The sequence below is a fragment of the Brachyistius frenatus genome, unplaced genomic scaffold (genome assembly GCF_029030835.1).
Source record: "Brachyistius frenatus isolate BFR_SWC_R1_liver_20210118 unplaced genomic scaffold, ASM2903083v1 Contig_6, whole genome shotgun sequence".
In the NCBI taxonomy this organism is placed as follows: domain Eukaryota; kingdom Metazoa; phylum Chordata; class Actinopteri; family Embiotocidae; genus Brachyistius; species Brachyistius frenatus.
In genome coordinates, this window is record NW_027210605.1 from 9,358,990 (window position 1) to 9,377,021 (window position 18,032).

General features: G+C 40.7%; 1 protein-coding gene across 7 annotated transcripts in view; it reads left to right on the forward strand.

Annotated features, from left to right (window-relative positions):
• Positions 1 to 18,032, forward strand: part of kazna (kazrin, periplakin interacting protein a) — a 192,380-nt gene that overhangs the window by 57,914 nt on the left and 116,434 nt on the right. For all 7 annotated transcript variants that reach the window (XM_069689098.1, XM_069689101.1, XM_069689102.1 and 4 more), the window contains one exon: positions 9,160 to 9,349. In XM_069689098.1, coding sequence (XP_069545199.1) covers positions 9,160 to 9,349 — 190 coding nt within the window. The remainder of the gene's footprint in view (positions 1 to 9,159; positions 9,350 to 18,032) is intronic.

Here is an 18,032-nt window from a genome sequence, read left to right on the forward strand (position 1 = left end):
ACAAACTAATTTCAATAAATAACATGACTAAATTTAATTGTAATAAGATAACAATGATTTGAGAGTTAGTTACAGTTCAGTGTTACTGGCGTTTGAGTTTTTGCACATAATTCTTTTAGGTTAAGAAAACAAAGAGGAAACTCTCACTCAAACTTTCTGATAAGCAAACAGTGACAGAAGTTGCATGAGATGTAAACATTTTCTACAATATTCAGCCAGCAGAGTTTAATTCTGTATCTATTGTTGCCAGGCAACAAATACCATCCCAGTGAATACATCGCAGTCTTGACTGTTATTGCCTAGCAACAAAAACTCCACCCCGGTAGGTAAAAAAATAAATAAATCAGCCAGACTTAAAAACTACTCAGACTTCAGCGCCGTAACTTTTTTTTGTATGACTTAAGTTGAATCCAGTGACTTGGCAGCAGTGTGGATGGATATTCAACCGCAGCACAATAAAGAATGGTTACACAGCACTGAGCCCACTCCCTACTGTCACTATTCATATGCTAATCCAAAACCCCAGCACACCCACTAATTACTGATCCTTTTGGTCCCGATTCACTTCAGTGACCGGCAGACACATTCAAGAACCCACCAAAAGAACTTGTGCGATCGACTATTTATGTGATGTACACACACAGACAGGAATCATGTTTTCAACACGTTCACATGTTTGGATGTTAGATCACACGATAACACTCAGACGTTGCGATGTACAGAATTAGGATTTGGAAGAAGCACAAAAAAACAGCCTCCAAATCATCAACGTTTTTTTTTAATCTTGTTTCAGTTTGTATGAAGACGAGAGAAGATGGTACATTTGTATGTCATCCCAGGCTAAATCGAAAACTGCTGAAATCAGATTTAGGACATGTTTACACCTGAAAGCCCGGACCAAGCTCTGAACACAGTTTCACATTTTTGTTACATTGGATACATTTGATCGGTTTGTTTTGGCTTCACATTGTAATTTTTCGAGTCTGCTATGACACTATACCTGACATGAATTGGTTTATAAACGGGCGTGTCTCACATTGGCATGTTGTCAATTCAGTTGGTAGTTTTTTCCGTTGGAATGGAGAAAAATGAATGAACAGATTCACCTCACTGCCATCATAGTTGCATTATGGGGACCACCACTTATTTTTCCTCTGAATTATCGGCATTTTAATGTATTTTTTAAGTAGATTTTTGCATTTTCGTTGGATCAAATACTCTCCTCCTCTCCCCATGAGCTTCTCCAGTAAATGTTTTACTTCATTTTTGGTTCTTTCTTTTCTTTTTTATTGTCTGATGAGTGATTTTACACTGCCTAAAAAGACTGATCTACTTTTCACACCCGCTATTTTTGTTTGGACCAAACTGGAAAGTTCGAAGCTCAGGATCAAACAAGGTATGTGTCTAAATCTTTTCTGCGGGATGTAAAGTTCCTGAAACTCTGGCTAGGTAACAATTATATTTAGGGGAAAAAAGTAAATGCAGTATTTTCAAGGTGAGTCTAAGCAGGAGAAAAGCCACTATCACATGTAACTTGAGGCGTTTGTATGGCACTTTCTACATGTACGACACGGTCAAATTACCCCTTGGATAAGCTTTTGTAACAAGAGAATGCCAGCTCAAGTTTCTATAGCATTACAAGTTGTGTTAAATGTTTGCACCACTCATTTTACACATGGAAGCAGACAAATATTACCATAATGAGGCACATGTCTACACCTGCATACGGATTTTATTCACATTCTGTAGCTTCATACTCGTTGGAGAAGACAAGGAGTGCAATGGTTGAATATAGAGAAACATATGTAAATAATTTCAATCAAATCAACTCACACATACAACAACTTCTTAACTACTCAGAGAGGGACCAATAGACTTGTATGTCACCTTACGAGAGATGAATTTCATTAATGAGCACCAGATGACTTTGGGATTATTAGCCCCCTCGTGTATGTGTGTGAGAATGAGTATGTGTGTGTTTGTGCCCGGCCTCCCCTGTGACTAATGTATCATATGCGGCAGCAGGGTCGTCTATAAATAACAACATGATGTTCACTTTACTGAGCGGGAGGGGTGACTCATGTCTGGGCAGATGGATGAATGGGTGAATGGTGTGTGTATAAGAGTGTGTGTGTGTGTGAGAGTGTGTTGTTTCCTATCTCTTTGCTTGCATACTGTAGCAGGCGGTCAGTTACGTTTCTTTTGAGACAACTGTGTTTGGCCCACACACTCACAAAGCGCCCGAGGCTAAAGTCACATTTTCTTGGGAGTACACAGCAGTGGCTCGCTCCCCCGGCTTGTGCAGCACGGTGGCTGATCTGTGCTTACCACATGCAGGATGGGTTGGGGTCTTAGTTTATATAACCTTGGAAAACAATAACAACACTGCTGAGTGAGTAGGCATGCTTTGGCAGCCTAATGCCAGATTATAGCTGAGAAATGCAGGATTGAGTTGGGATGTCGGTTGGGAACTGGGATCGTTTTCGTCCATCCCAAGGTCCAGAGACAGCTATAGGAGATAGGAGATAATTAGGGCCCAAGCACCGAAGGTGCGAAACCCCTATTGTTATCCAAGGAATTATTATTCTTTTCGTTCCTTATCTTTCTCCGCAAAGAACTGCATTTTTGGAGTCTTTATCATATTCAAAAACTCATGAAAATTGGTACACACGTCTCTCCTGGCGAAACATTTCGTATTCTAGTGGAGTCGCGAGTGGCCAAATGGCTCGCTAGCGCCCCCTACACAGATGCCCCAGCGGCTACATTTACCTACATGCACGAAATTCGGTGGACATGTGTATCACAGCGAGATGTACAAAAAAGTTCCAACGCCCCATTACGTCAACTCAACAGGAAGTCCGCCATTTTCAATTTAATCGCCGTTTTTGGCCATTCACACGTTGTACTTCAATGAACTCCTCCTACAGATTTTGTTGGACCGACTTGAAATTGAGTCTGTGCACTCTTAACGTGTTTGAAATTAAAAGTTATCAGAATAATACCTTTTCGTCAATCGGTGTGCCCGTAGCATCGTGGCCAAAAAGTGACCCAAAAGTCATGCTATTGCATGTCGTTTAAAATATTACTTATCATTTTTTTTTCAGTCATGACAAAGGGGCGGATTGAACCCCAAACCTTGTAGCTGATAGGCAGCAGTGTTAACCACTGCACCATCTATTTTCCCAGGAGTTAGACATCATTGTTACAAATATTTGGCTCACTACAACCTATAACTCCACCGTCCATAAATATTCATTCAAATGCAACCGAATATTGCTGCAGACATTCTTTGGCTAGTAGATATACGTGTTTTCAAGGAGGTCTGCAGTGATATTAAATGTCTTTCTGTAATGTGTAGTGTATGCAAAACTTATTCAATGTCTCCAAATGTTTCAACTTCACTAAAAGTTGAATCACCATCAACAGGCCAAGGTGGGATCTGAACCATTAATAGCAACCTTGGTGAAGTAGAATCTTTTACCTGCTGAGTTAACCAGACTGTCGGTTCAGTCAATGGAAAGCTCTGAGTGAACTCCGTGAAACACTTTCTCCACCGCGACTCATTCTCCGGCGCTGAAGATAGTCCAGGGTTCTACGACGTTGCTTCAGAGCTGGAAATGAGCTCATGTAGACATGGTTTCAGGTTTGTGTTGTAAATGCAGTCATACTAATACCAAACCGAAGGTCAACAATAATACAAAACAAAATAAAAAATAAAAGTCAAAAAATAAAGGGTGTGTTCTTGGATTTCTGACTGAACTACCACAAACTTTATCCCATAAAATCTCATGAATAGATTTTAATGCTATAGTATGATTTATTTTTTTATTTTTTTTTTAATCATATTTTGGACATACTATAGTATGATTTTTTTTTTCATAATTTAGACAAAATAGTTTTTTTCATATTTGACATGTAAGACTTTTTTTTAATCATATTTCAGAAGACATATGACACAGTGGTGCCTTTGTTAGAGCAGTTGCCTCAGTGAGAAGTAACTGGGTTCGATCCCCACTTGAGGCATGCATGTCAGTTCAGAAAAAGGTGATACTCCAAAAAGTTATACAAAATTCATACTGTATGTTGTCCAAAATATTCCAAAAAAAGTCATACTGTAGCATGTTGTCCAAAAAGTGACCCAAAATTTGTATATAGGATACAGTATAGAGTATAGCCAGGGCAACGCGGCTAAGTTTGATGTTTCGCCGTGACACAGGAAGTTGATGTTGAAGGTCAAACGATGCTCCAAGCCTCACGAAACTTAGACACCAACTTTCATGAGTTTTTGAAGATGTTAAAGCAGCCAAAAAAAGGTAGTTTTTTTTTAAACAAGAATAAGGAACGAGATCGAGAAAAAAATGTTAAACTGCAAGCAGGAATATGCGGACCCTCGCAGGCTCCAACCCGCTGGATCCCTGACGTGCAGCGTACGAGGGCCCGCATATCATTGCTTGCAGTTTTAATTTAAGATTATTTCTATGAAGTTGCTTTTTTACACAGCTGCTTAGGAGCAATAGTTTTGGTCAAATGTGGCAGATGCAAGTCCAGTCAATTCTGCTTTAAATTTTTTGGGTTAGGCTTAGAGAAAAATATATGGCTCCAATGCATTCAACAGCTCATCGCTAACTTTGGTAGCCTGCTGAGCTTTTTTACTCGAAACAGCTGCCTACTGCTGGTAGAAAATCTGCGGTGGAAGGCAGCACAACAGTGGAAGGGTAAAGTTGTGTGATTGAAAGCCAATTAGCAAGGCAAGGCAAGGCAAGTTTATTTGTATAGCACATTTCAACAAGGCAATTCAAAGTGCTTCACATAAAACATCAAAACATAACGCAAAAGAAAAGGAAATTTAAAAACAATTAAGAACATTGATTTAAACATGAAAAACCGTCATTAAAACATTAAACAAGCTAAAAATAGAATAAAAGTTGCAGAGCAGTTCAAGAAATAAAATACAGCAGTAAAATGCAGAAATACAGGAAATTTATCAACATCCTTGAATCTGGTTCAATTAATGGAAGCAGCAAACAGAAAAGTCTTCAATCTTGATTTGAAGCAGCTCAGAGTCTCAGCAGACCTGCAGCTTTCTGGGAGTTTGTTCCAGATACTGTATGTGGAGCAGAAAAACTGAACGCTGCTTCTCCATGTTTAGTTCTGACTCTGGGAACAGAAAGGAGACTCGTCCCAGACGACCTGAGGGGTCGGGATGGTTCATAAGGTAGCAGCAGATCAGAAATGTATTTTGGCCCTAAACCATACAGTGCTTTATAAACCAACAGCAGGATTTTAAAGTCAATTCTTTGTTGGACAGGAAGCCAGTGTAAAAACCTCAGAACTGGAGTGATGTGATCCACTTTCTTGGCCTTAGTGAGGACTTGAGCTGCAGCGTTCTGAATCAGCTGCAGTGTTCTGATTGACTTTTTAGAGAGACCTGTAAACACCGTTACAATAGTCAAGTCTACTGAAGATGATTGCATGGACAAGTTTTCCCAAATCCTGTTGAGACATAAATCCTCTAATCCTTGATATACTGTATTCTTCAAGTGATAGTAGGCTGATTTTGTAATTGTCTTGATACGGCTGTTCAGATTGAGGTCTGAATCCATAACTACACCGAGAGTTCTGGCTTGGTTTGTGGTTTTTAACATCAGTGATTGAAGCTGAGCGCTGACTTTCAATCGTTCTTCCTTGGCCCCAAAAACAATTACTTCTGTTTTATCTTTGTTTAATTGGAAAAAAAATTCTGGCACATCCAGTTGTTGATTTGTTTAATGCGTTTACCCAACCCTTGTATGGGATTATAGTCCCCTGGCGATATAGCTATGTAGCTTTGTGTGTCGTCTGCATAATTATGATAACACACTTTGATTCTTTCCATAATCTGAGCCAATGGAAGCATGTAGATGTTGAACAGAAGAGGCCCCAGAATTGAACCTTGGGGAACACCACATGTCATTTTAGTCTGCTCTGATGTGTAATTAGCTACAGACACAAAGTATTATCAGTCCTTCAAGTAGGATTCAAACCAGTTTAGTGCTATGCCAGAGAGTCCCACCCAGATTTTTAGTCTGTCTAGTAGTATGTCATGGTCAACCGTGTCGAATGCAGCACTGAGATCCAGTAATACTAAGAATGAAATTCTGCCACTGTCTGTGTTTAAGTGGATGTCGTTGAAAACCTTAACAAGAGCAGTTTCAGTACTGTGGTGCTGTCGAGAGCCTGACTGGAAGACATCAAAACAGTTATTTACGGCCAAGAAGTTATTCAGCTGTTGAAAAACTGCTTTTTCCATTATTTTACCTAAAAATGGGAGGTTTGATATTGGCCTATAATTTTTCATTGTTGCGGAGTCTAAATTAGCCTTTTTTAGGAGTGGTTTAATAACTGCAGTTTTTAGGGCCTGAGGAAAGACACCTGAGAGAAGGGATGTGTTTACAATTTGTAAAAGATCAGTGGTCATGCAGTTTGGAAATATTTTTGAAAAAGTGTGTTGGTATAATATCCAAGCTGCAGAAGGAGGACTTCAGATGTTGTATAATGTCTTCCAGACTTCCATGGTTGATTGAATGAAATTGTGTCATGATATTTGAATGGATATTATTTAGAGATGGGGACAACACATATCCTGTGGTTGGTGTGGAGGCACTTACTGCTTGTCTAATTTTCTGAATTTTGTCAGTAAAAAAGGAGGCAAATTGATTGCATGCCCAAATGGATTGGAGCTCAGCAGCTACTGACACTGGGGCAAGTGGCTAATGGGTTTACAGAAATTTGCTGTGGGTTTGAAACTACTAGCAATCATTTTTGTGGTTGGATCAGACGTGTTTGACATTTCTGTCACCCGGGAAACATGAGCCTCACAATTGTAATCGCAGTGTCACTATTGTTTAATTCGGATTGGTGTATATGTGACTTCATGTTTCTCTAACCTCTGTTAGAGAAACTCTAACTTGTAACTTTACAAACTTTGTAAAGCTTGTAACAGAAGTTTGAATTAAAAACAACAACAAAAATATGCAGATTTAGAACTATTTTAAAGAACAAGCAGTCAGTATTATTTGTTCATTCAATATTGCATATTCATGTACAAAAATACTGAGACGATGCATCAGATGCTGTGTTCAAATAAATTAAAAATACACCTACATGTAAAGTGACAAGAAAAACGCAGTGTAATCTTTTAAACCCTACTTGTAACCAATGCCTATTGACAAACATGTTCACTCCCTGTCAGCTCTGCAGTCTCACTATCAAGCTCCGCTTGCTTTTGTGTCCCGTAAGCTTCCACTACTCATCTGTCTCTGATTTGATTTCTGGAGAATATTTGACATTTTAAAAGTGGTCATTGTCTCGCAATAAAAGAAACAGTTTCCTCACCCTGACTTTAAACAATACCCCTCTGTGGTGATGTAAAGGGGAGAAAGAGGCATTAATGTTTCATTCCGTTTGAATGATTAGCCTTATCTGTAAGCAGGTGGCAGTCACTGTGTCTGCTGCCTCTATTTCTGACCTTTTACTGTTTTGCTCAGATGAAGAAAAAAAAAAAAAGAGCAGTGAGACAGAGGGAAGGGATAGATAGACATACATACTCTCCAAAAAAATGCATTTGTTAAATTGTTAATCTCACAATGTGCAGGTAATTTTGAGTTGTGGCCGCCGGCATTAAGTTTAGAAAAATGATTTAATTCACCAGGCTGACTTGGAAAGTCTTGTTGGGAAAATTGAGTGAGCGAAATTCCCCTTTTCTTGGAATGAATGCTTGGCAGGAGGAAACCCACACTTACATTCTCAAGTCTCCCTGTTTAATGTTAAGATTAAGAAAGAAAAACAAAAGTCAAATCGAAACTCAGCCACCCTGAACATTTCTAGTGTAATAATGCTTCATCTATAATTATTTAAACTGCTAAACTTAAAGATGATCTTTTTGTGTTTGATTAGTGGGCTGCAACTATCAACTATTTTCATCATGGATACACCGTTGGTCATTTTTTTTTTTAGGTTAAAAAGATAGTGAAAATGGGCCATCACAGTTTTCTAGAGCCAAAATGATCTCCTTATACTGTTTGTTTTATCCATTCAACACAAAAAGATAATTTATTTCACATGACGAACAACCAAAAATGACATTTGAGGGGCTGGAACAAGCAAATGTCTGAGACTTTTGCTGCATCACTTTCTCTAGGTCCACTAACTGATGAATTAGCTAACACTAATGTGGTTGATGAGCCTCAAAATATATTAAGTGTCAATGGAAATTGAATTCCCTTGCACACTTCATTGCATGCATGAATATGTTCCCTTATTTTAGCCAGCTGGTCTTGTATGTTTAACTTTTCCTCAACATCAGAGCGGAGCTTAAAAAAAGCCTTTGTTTGCAGGAGGAAAACCTCGCTGCGATACTGTGATGGAAGCTTTGTTTGCTTAACTATTATTGTTTTCTCCAAACAACTGCTCCTTTGTCAAACTAATGATTTCCTTCCCTTTGTCCGTGAGTCGCGGCAGGAGGTGCATGCATTATACATAGAAAGAGAGACAGAGGAAACGCCGCTGCGTTTCACTGAAGCCCATTTTCATAGGATTACAGAAGTTTGTTTTGAGTGAGTTCAGTCAAACACACAATCCTAGAGGCTCACAGCAATATCTCCTGAGGACAGCTGTGCCGAGAATCTCTTGACTTCCATGTGCTTATATGGTCTCGTCGACTTCCCCCCCCTCAATGTTCTCCGCAAATGGTACAGTCCATTTAAAAAGGTGCTTGTCATCTCTCAATGCTCTGTGTCCTTTCAACAGTCAGCTGCAGGGAGCGCATTTCACAGGGGCAGTGCTGGCTCTCTAACACAGGCAGACACACTCATGCTGTTACAGAACTCTCAGACACACACACAGGCATGCTCAAACACTGACACACTCACACCACACATACACCATCTCTGAAGCATCCACTCCCGCCAGCAGATACACACACATTCCCCTGTGCTGGATGCCTCTCTTTAAAGGAAAGGACAAAACTGCTTTGAGGATTTAACTTGGCTCTCTCATAAAAAAAGGGAACGAGAACAGTCAGAAGGGGAGAGGAGGAATTTATTTGGGGACACGTTCCTTCACAGGAAATGGTCAACTTGTCAGCATGACACCTTGTCTGGATTCCTCTGTGTCCCTCAGGCAAAAATCCTGAAAATGATGGATGACAACAAGCAGCTGGCCCAGCGCATCGATGGGGCCATTCAGTCGGCCAGCCAGGAGGTGACCAACCTGCGGTCCGAGCTGAGCGCCACCAGCCGCAGATTGGCCGAGATGGGAGCAACGGACTCCTCCACCAGCATGCTCGAGACCCTGCAGCACAACCACAACGGTAAGAGAGCCTCTCAGAGAGTGGAGTGACAATGTGTGCTGAGAAGCCGCGAACATGTGGAGAGGGATGAGTACACTTCTGATGCAGCAGTGTGTAATCTTTCAACGTGTACTGCTGTGTTTCTGCATGTAATGGATGATGTCCAAGAGTGAGCTGAAACAGCCTCCACTCAGACCTCTATTCATGGGAATAAGTGCATGTTTGAAAGTCAGTGTGGGAGTTGAATTGAACAAAAGAGGTGAGGAGTTTCTTTTGGCTTGTGTCCACTCTCAGTGCTCCCACAAATCCCCTCTCATGTTGAATAATTAACCTCGTGAACCTTTAAGAGGGGGGTAGTGCTGCACTTCAGTGAGGGCAGAGTGGCTAAAGTTACAGTCTCTTTTGACTCTCAGGCACTCTGTATGCTACTTCATTTGCTTCTCCCTTAACTGGGCAATGGATCTGTGTCTGTTGAGGAGGAAGGGAAAGGGGGCTGGTTTTAGGGTTGCCGTGGGTTACTGTTACTGAGCTGTTTGAATGGCTGCCCAGTCTGTAGAACGCTGTCCTCTGTGTGTGTGTGTGTGTGTGTGTGTGTGTGTGTGTGTGTGTGTGTGTGTGTGTGTGTGTGTGTGTGTGTGTGTGTGTGTGTGTGTGTGTGTGTGTGTGTGTGTGTGTCCTGCAGCTGCTTCGTTTGCCCTTTTCCAACTTTTGTATTCTCACTTTGACACGCAGATAGGTAGCAGATGTGCGTTTTTGTTTCTGTGTACATGCATAAGCACGGTTGGCAGCGTAAAGCATGGGCGGTTATGTGTGCCCGTGTCCTTTCAACTTCTGGCACACACACATACTCTCCCACTCTAGCTGTTTCCATAGCAGTCACCTGGTACAGTGAGCCGTCTGATAGGATACGTTCCATCGTGGCTTTGGCAGCACTCTGCAATGAAACCACATCTCTCCTCGACACTTCCGATATCAAGCTCAGTAATAGACCTGCTGTTCTTTGCTGTCTTCCATTCAAAAACTCTTGGCTAACTTTCCTTTTACAATGACGGTGAGTCATTTCGTCCTCAGTTGCCCTCTTTAGTGCTTTTTCAAACAGGAAAATGTGACCACAGCCTGTTTTACACAGCTGATCAGGAACATTTTGGTCATTTGTCATCGATGTTTTCAACGGACTGACCCTGTTGCTTTGTTTTTCAGTTATTTCTCTCTTGTTATGCGCCTTGCATTATCCCCTTAACCATGATGCACGCTCACTATCCTGCTGTTTCCATAGCAGTGTGAGGGACGACAAGCATTCCTCCGGGAGGGTTTGAGCACTGATGTCATTGTCCCTTGTTGCTATTACTCAGCTCAGCTGAAATGATGCCTGCAATGAGCATGTGCAGCAGCAGCGGCAGACTCACATTCATCTGAGAAGATTCATAAAACTCACATTAACATTACAAAGACGGCAGAAAAAGACTGTGGCTAGGTCATTCTTGTGATACTGTGAAATGATACACTTTCAGAAGCTGACACCTATCTGTAGATCTCTGTCATGATGGATTTTGTCAGACACGATTGTCTGGAAATAAAGTGCTAAGTTATTCTGAGCGGCCTCTTTTTTCAACATCAAAAATGACATGCATACATGTCGTTTCGATGCTGAAGATTATGGTTGCTGGTTCCTGCTCATGTTTGGCCTGTATATCTTCCCACTGTCATTGTGTCTCTGTCAATAAGTCTTTTTTTTTCTCGCTTCACACACACCTCTTGCTGTCTGTTCTCAACCCCCTTTCTCTCCTCTTCGCTGTTCTTTACAAGCCCACGGTGTATAATAGAAACAGCTGGGGATAGGGGGATTAGGTAATTCATCACCAGTGGCTGTGTTGGGAAGGGAGGTGTGTGGTAGGGGTCGTCGGTTCATTGCACAGCCGGCAGAGTGGGAGTCCTGAGGGAAGCTGTGTTGAAAGGGGTGCTATCTACCACCTCACTTCCAGCAGCACTCACCTTGCTAGCAGGCTAGCTTACCTTAATTGCATTTCTACCGCCTGGAGGTTTACATTTGCATCTTGCATTCATTCTATCAAGTGCAAAGTTATGAATAAATGGCAGTACTTCGTGGGTTATGGTTTTGTGGAGAATGATGTGCTTACATCTGATTGTAAAACACATGGGGAGGCAAGATTCAGTCTACCTGAAACCATCCTACACCTTGTCTGTCCTGACAGCTCACTTCTATCCTCCTCCTGGTAGTTCCTGAGTTTCCCCGTGGACTTAAATGCACTACATTTAGCTTTGTGATGCGTGGATGCATATATCAAGAAATGCTGAGTTTACATAAAACTGACCCAAAACTTCTGCCTGTGGCCCAAATTTGTGTCATTCTCGTTTCCTCTTTGTGTGTGAAGAGACTACCGCATCCGGCTCCACTCTGGGAATTGGCAGGCTGAATGAAAAGCCCACTCCAGTGCTCCTTCTGACTTATTACTCTGTGCTGACCTTTGGCTGAGGGTATTTTTGAGATGTCTTTTATTTTACATTTTATGAAATTTTTAGTCATGGCAATGGTGGTCAAGAAGCTTAAATTCTCTTTTATTCTAAACATTTCATGCAGCCCTTTATATTGATGTGTGTACAGGCGAAAGGATTCATCTATCTACAGTCTTTGGTTTGTGTGTGACAAATCAAACCACAACTACACACACTGGATCCACTGGTTACGTTTCACCTTGTTCAGACTCCCTACCCGCATCCTTTTTTTTTTTTTGTCATACCAAGATGTGAACTGCTTTGATTCTTGAAAGTCTGGATAGCAAAATGAACCAGATGAAATTAGATTTTTACTAATTGGATCCAAACCACATTTCAAGGTTTGAAATGCAATTCTAACCAGATTTCTACAGATGCGTCCCGGTCCGGATGCTCCTGTGGCTCAGATCAGATTTCTTTAGTCACAATGATTTATTTTTAGGGAGACAGAGTGAGCAGGATCTATGCTACCACTGGCAGAGCGCTCTCAGAGGGTGTCGATTTTTGGTGTGATGGAGGACAACGTGAACAACAGTCCGTTGAAAGGCTCCAAAATATATTGACTGCTGCCACCATGTTTCTGCGTTTGAAAGCCGCGTCACCCACGTAGCTACGAGTATGTTGTTACCATAGCAACCCATGCAGATAGGTCGGTGATGTTTTGACACACTAAATCCGATCCGCTTACTTGTAAATAACAGTGTGGACAGTCTGTCCCAAAGATGTGATTTAAGAAACAAATCAGATTTGCCGAAGTCTGAACAAATCCTCTGATTAAATGTAGCTCGGTCATCACAGGGCGGTTCAAAGTGATTACTCAAACTAGTTGGTTTTATCTAATGCTGCACAGCAAATTTCTGGAGTGAAATATCCTGGAGTTAAACAAAGAGTTTGATTTTAGGAGTTTATTTTCTAAGTTAGACGACAGCTTGTGTTCAGTGTTACTCTCTGGTGGGGTAATATTTTGGGGTTCATTCGCTGAGTGTTGAGGAGCACGATTCAACACGACTCCCGGTGTTGACTGCATAGCTTTGTTGCTATATTAGCATTTCCCAGGATGCCTTAGTTATTTCTTCGTAACTTTTGAGAATAAAGCAACCAAATGAAATCAAAGTGATGGGCAGAAATTATATTTTGCTTTGTTAAAACATGCTGTTTATAAATATTTAAATGAACACATAATGATAAATAAATTGGTGCTACCACTCTCAATTTGCCATAAGTGTACAAGGTAGGAACATAACATATAACAGCCTGGGTGACATATTGGGTTAACTGCTCAAAACGTTAAAGAGTTGATGCTTGTTGTTGCTGCTGTATTTAGATAAGCTGTGAGACCTGTCAGTCATTTCTGTACCTATGAGGGTAAGCAGGGTGGGACAGTCACCTGTGATTGGCCAGGAGATAAGGGGGTGATGGGTCCTGTTCTCCTTGCTTGTTGTGAGAGTAGTTCAAGTGTGTGTGCGACAAAGACATGCTGTGTAGAGCTACCGGTAAGAATTAGCTGTAATGTTGGCGTTGGCTACGGCCCACAGTAGCCTGTGTATTGTTCCAAATAAAGTTCCAGAAAACCGAGTACCGTCTGGTGGCTTCCTTAAGCAGGGACGCTACAATATATACCAATCACAGTCACATTAATACATTGTTTAGTTTGCACACTGCATATAATCACACTGCATATAATTGTTAAATATACATTTGTGATGAATATGTTGTTATCTTGTTGTCAGTCTTACCTAAAACCTTTTTAGTGTGATGAAACTCCATGAATGTCAAACAATACACACTTTTAAGTGTTGACCATTAACATTGTGAAAAAGTTCACATTCCAACTCAAGGTTAAAGTCAAGTTTTGAGTTTTGACTCCCAAAGAGTTCAAGGTTCAACTCCTGAAAAGCGTTAAAAATCAACTCCAAGAAAATAGTTACTTTCACTCTACTTGAGAGTGTATTTGATGGTTTCACATGTACAAGCAAAAACAGTTGATTTGAACTCAGAGAGAGTTTATTCCAAAGATGTGAATTTGCTGTGTGTGCACTGAGGAGTGAACATATCTTAAACACAGTTACAGTTTGACAAGGTCTGCTTAACAGCCAAATTTACCGATACTTACAAGCACTCTTCCTTACTTGTACAAAAAATGCTGACATTGGATATTTTTCTTGACCTAATTATGAACCACCTCTTGCGAGGGATGATAATGTTTATTTATTAATCATTCGAAGGGCAGTCATATCCTATTTCATTACTCATCTATTTTTGTAGTTAAGAGTGAGGGTATTTGATTCAAGCATGGTTGCCCAAGCGTTCACAAGAGTATTGAATTCTTCGCTGCCAGACACAAAAGGCCTGCTTTCTTATCTGAAACTCGTCAAAAAGTTTTACATGATGTTGAGGTAATCATTGAGTTGAATGCATAATAATTAAACACACATAAAATATATTAATCTTCCAGGGAGCATCATCCAGGAGATCAAGAATGAATTAGACCGATTATATCATCTCACAGGGAGGATTTGCTGTCATTCATCATTAATGCACAGACAAACTGTGCATGTTAAAAAGCCACTGAGGCTACAGTTCGTTGGTGCTGTTATTCCACTCATGAAAAACCTTCTTGGATATTGACATTGTACAGCATTAAGAATTTTGGGAGGCTGTTTGCTTAAAAAGTAATTACTCCTTTAAAGGTGAAGAGCAGAGGGACCTGGCTGCTCATGATTTTAATGCTTTTAGCCAGCACTGGAATTTGAATATATATTCCAGCAATTGCACAGAATGTAGTAATGGGTGTTGATAATTTAAACATGAACTTATGTCTGTCCTCATATATATCACCTTAAAGCAGGGGTCTTCAACCTGTAGATTGGGAACTACCAGTAGTTCGCCACCCGTTTCTGAATAGATCACAGAGAGTTCGAAAAATATGCAGTAAGTCAAGTTTATTTTATATGCAGTGTTTCCCATACATAGACTTATTTGGACGGGCCGCCCAGGTATACTGACGGCTGCCCGAGTATACTTATCGATTTATTTCAGCAATTGTATTTATTTATTTTTCATCCTGTTTTTCAGATCCTGGGTGTGGCAGAACCCATTGGCATCTCAGTGCCAGAAAGGCATCTAATCTCTGCCTCTTCTTGTGAGCACCAGGCAGTTCAGAAACTCCTACAGCAATATTTAATGCCACTGTGTTTGATGTGCTGTGCAACAAGACTGCATACACTGACTTCCCTGGTATCATTGCTTAGGCTCACTAAGGTAACACAGCGTTTCAGTGAAATTACTTTGGTCTCTGATTGCAATTTTTACACTTGAGCGCAGATCCTTTCTTCGCTGTGGGGTTCCTCTCATCCTGCGTGCAGCGCCAACGTTCAATTGTCAGTATATTGGAGAGACACTGCTCGCACTGTAAACGCCTCATTAACATCAAGAAGAAAAGCTCGGATATTTGTATTCTTCCACTGTGCAGCATGATACACATGCTTACATGGAAACATGTGACATGCACACCTGATTTCTGCTTTAATATTCAAATGGATAAACAACACTGAATACATGCTGTACATGCAGCTCACCACTGCTGTGTCACAGCTAGTTGACTAAAGACTCACAAATGATTCATAATATATATGGAATAAAAACAGGAGTTTCATCTTTTGGACACAGAAAATGTCAACAGGCTTTCGCATGATATCCTGCCCTCTTAAATTCCAGTAATTTATGCAAAAAGTGGTCTTTGACATACATTTTTTTTCCAGGCTTGCTTCAAATGTCACTGCATTTTTGTTAAAAGTATGACTTCAGTGCTTAGTGAAATTATACAGATCAATAGCACTGGAAATATAATGAGGGAAATTACTTTAATGTTAATGATTATGTTTTACTTGAGTTATTTATAAAAATTTGAAGGACACATTAAACTGATTTTATATGACACAATAGTAGAATATTGGATAGATTAAAAAACACAGGGCGATATTTATGGAAACCTAGCTGTGTGTTCTTACTTACACCCTATCCAGAGAAATGTATACGTTTCAATGCACAGACGCTGAACATTTGATCACTGCCTGTGCTGCATCAAGCCCTGGGGCAGAAATATCATTTCCACCGCTGTCTTTTATTGTTAAGTTGTGGTCCTGTCAAAATCCCTGCAGAGTCATTCAAGTGTGGAATGCCCTCACATAGATTACAGGTTTTTCCATGAATTGCATTTCCTGCTGTCTTTTATCCGCTCAGACAATGTCTGAAAAACTTGGACATTTTGAAACATGTCATTACCTTTGTAGCCTTTCACTCCCTCTCTTCATTGATTAGATGAAGAGGGATAGGAGGAAAGCTGCTGTCACTCAAAGAGGCAGTTGATGTAAAACGCCGGCTTGGTGACTGAAAAAACAAAGAAACCAAAGGAGGAAAGCTATAACATGGTAATGCAGAAATAAAAAGACTGCAGTGAATTACCTCAAACTGCGAAAATGCCACCAAATCTCATTAGTGTTTTTGTCTATGGAGATGGCTTTTGAATCCCTCTCTGTCTACAGCGATGAGAAACTTAATGACTTGTGTGGGGGAAAATGATAGTCCTCCTCAGGTTCCATGTTTATGGCACGTTTTATAGTCATTTATTTGACAACGTTACCCAACAGATGGTTACTCATCAGAGCAGTCTTCAAAACTGCAACAAAAATTGGATACGCCTAAATTGCCTTTGGCAACCTTCATTTAGCTCCTCCTGTGGCATCAAGTGCTGTAACTTTCCTAATGAATCCCGAGTTTGTAAGGAATCACCACCCACTGGAGGTGGTATTTCAAAAGGAATGACCCATGTTGGTATAATTAATAAGGCTGGAACCTGAACATGTGGTTGAAGGGAGTAATTACTTGCCTATAAAGCGTGATAATGATGAATGATGTTAGTCTGTAACCATATGCTTAAAGGTCATTCATTCACATATACATGTAGTCATCAACTGAGTGAAAGGTCCCAGTGAATTAGATTGATTACCATGTGGTGTACATTTAAAGTACAGTATATGACATGCTGTTTCCCCACCATATTCTGGGTGTGTATTCAAAGCATGGCCACACACACACACACACACACACACACACACACACACACACACACACACACACACACACACACACACACACACACACACACACACACACACACACACACACACACACACACACACACACACACCTCTCTGTGGCCTTGTCATAAACACAGGAAAAAAATGTTTTCAGGACCAACACTCTCCACAGCTGAACAGCCTTGACACACCAGCAGTGGTTTTGGCTGACATTGCAACCCTCATTCTAAGTAAGCCATCCACCCAGTACTATACACAGATAATATTTATTCTTTACTTAAACAGACAGCTTGATGCCCCTCATTGCAACTGGGTAGGTCGGGTCTGTAACATTGAGAATATTTGAAGTTTCGATGAAAGTAGATCATAGTATGCATTAATGAGTTTGAGCGGCTCTCGGGTATGTAAATTTACGTTGCCCTCTGTCCTTCTCCGCCTGCCTTTCCTGAAAAGAAATGCTAACACACGCTCTCACACACAGCGGCAGATGGCTTAAGCAAGTGTGCTCGGTAATCTGTGACATTGCACATATTCAGATGCCATGAGGCGCAAATACTGAGCTTGCTGAGTGTCTGGCAAAACTGTGGAGGCAGAGGGTGAGAAGGAGGGAAAGTACAATGTAAATGTCACTTTGCCCACATTTGTGAAAGGATTTTTGAATGTTCTCCTGTGAGGTGACAGGCCAGTGTAATGAATACTGCACCATGTGGATAGACTTCTGTGAACAATGATTAAAACTCTCATTAATTTGATGGAAAGCTTCATTAGTAGGTCATCGTGGGTGGTTGGCATCATTGTTTTTTGTACTGGAGCCACTACAACCTCCCATTAGGCCTTCAGTTTACAGTATATGTGGACCACAGATTAGAACAAACTTGCTCCTCCAAATAACGAGAATGAGAAACAGTCGGAACTGTATTGTTGCCTCTGATCCAGAGATCATAAGAGAAATAAAATGAGAGCAGCTAAATGTATGTGAGGCTATACTGCAATTACATTGGATGGGACTCTGGTGTAAAAAAATCTGCACAGTGTAAGCTGATAGGTCTGCTATGTAGCCCCGGAGAATGGCTCCTAATAGGCTGAGATAG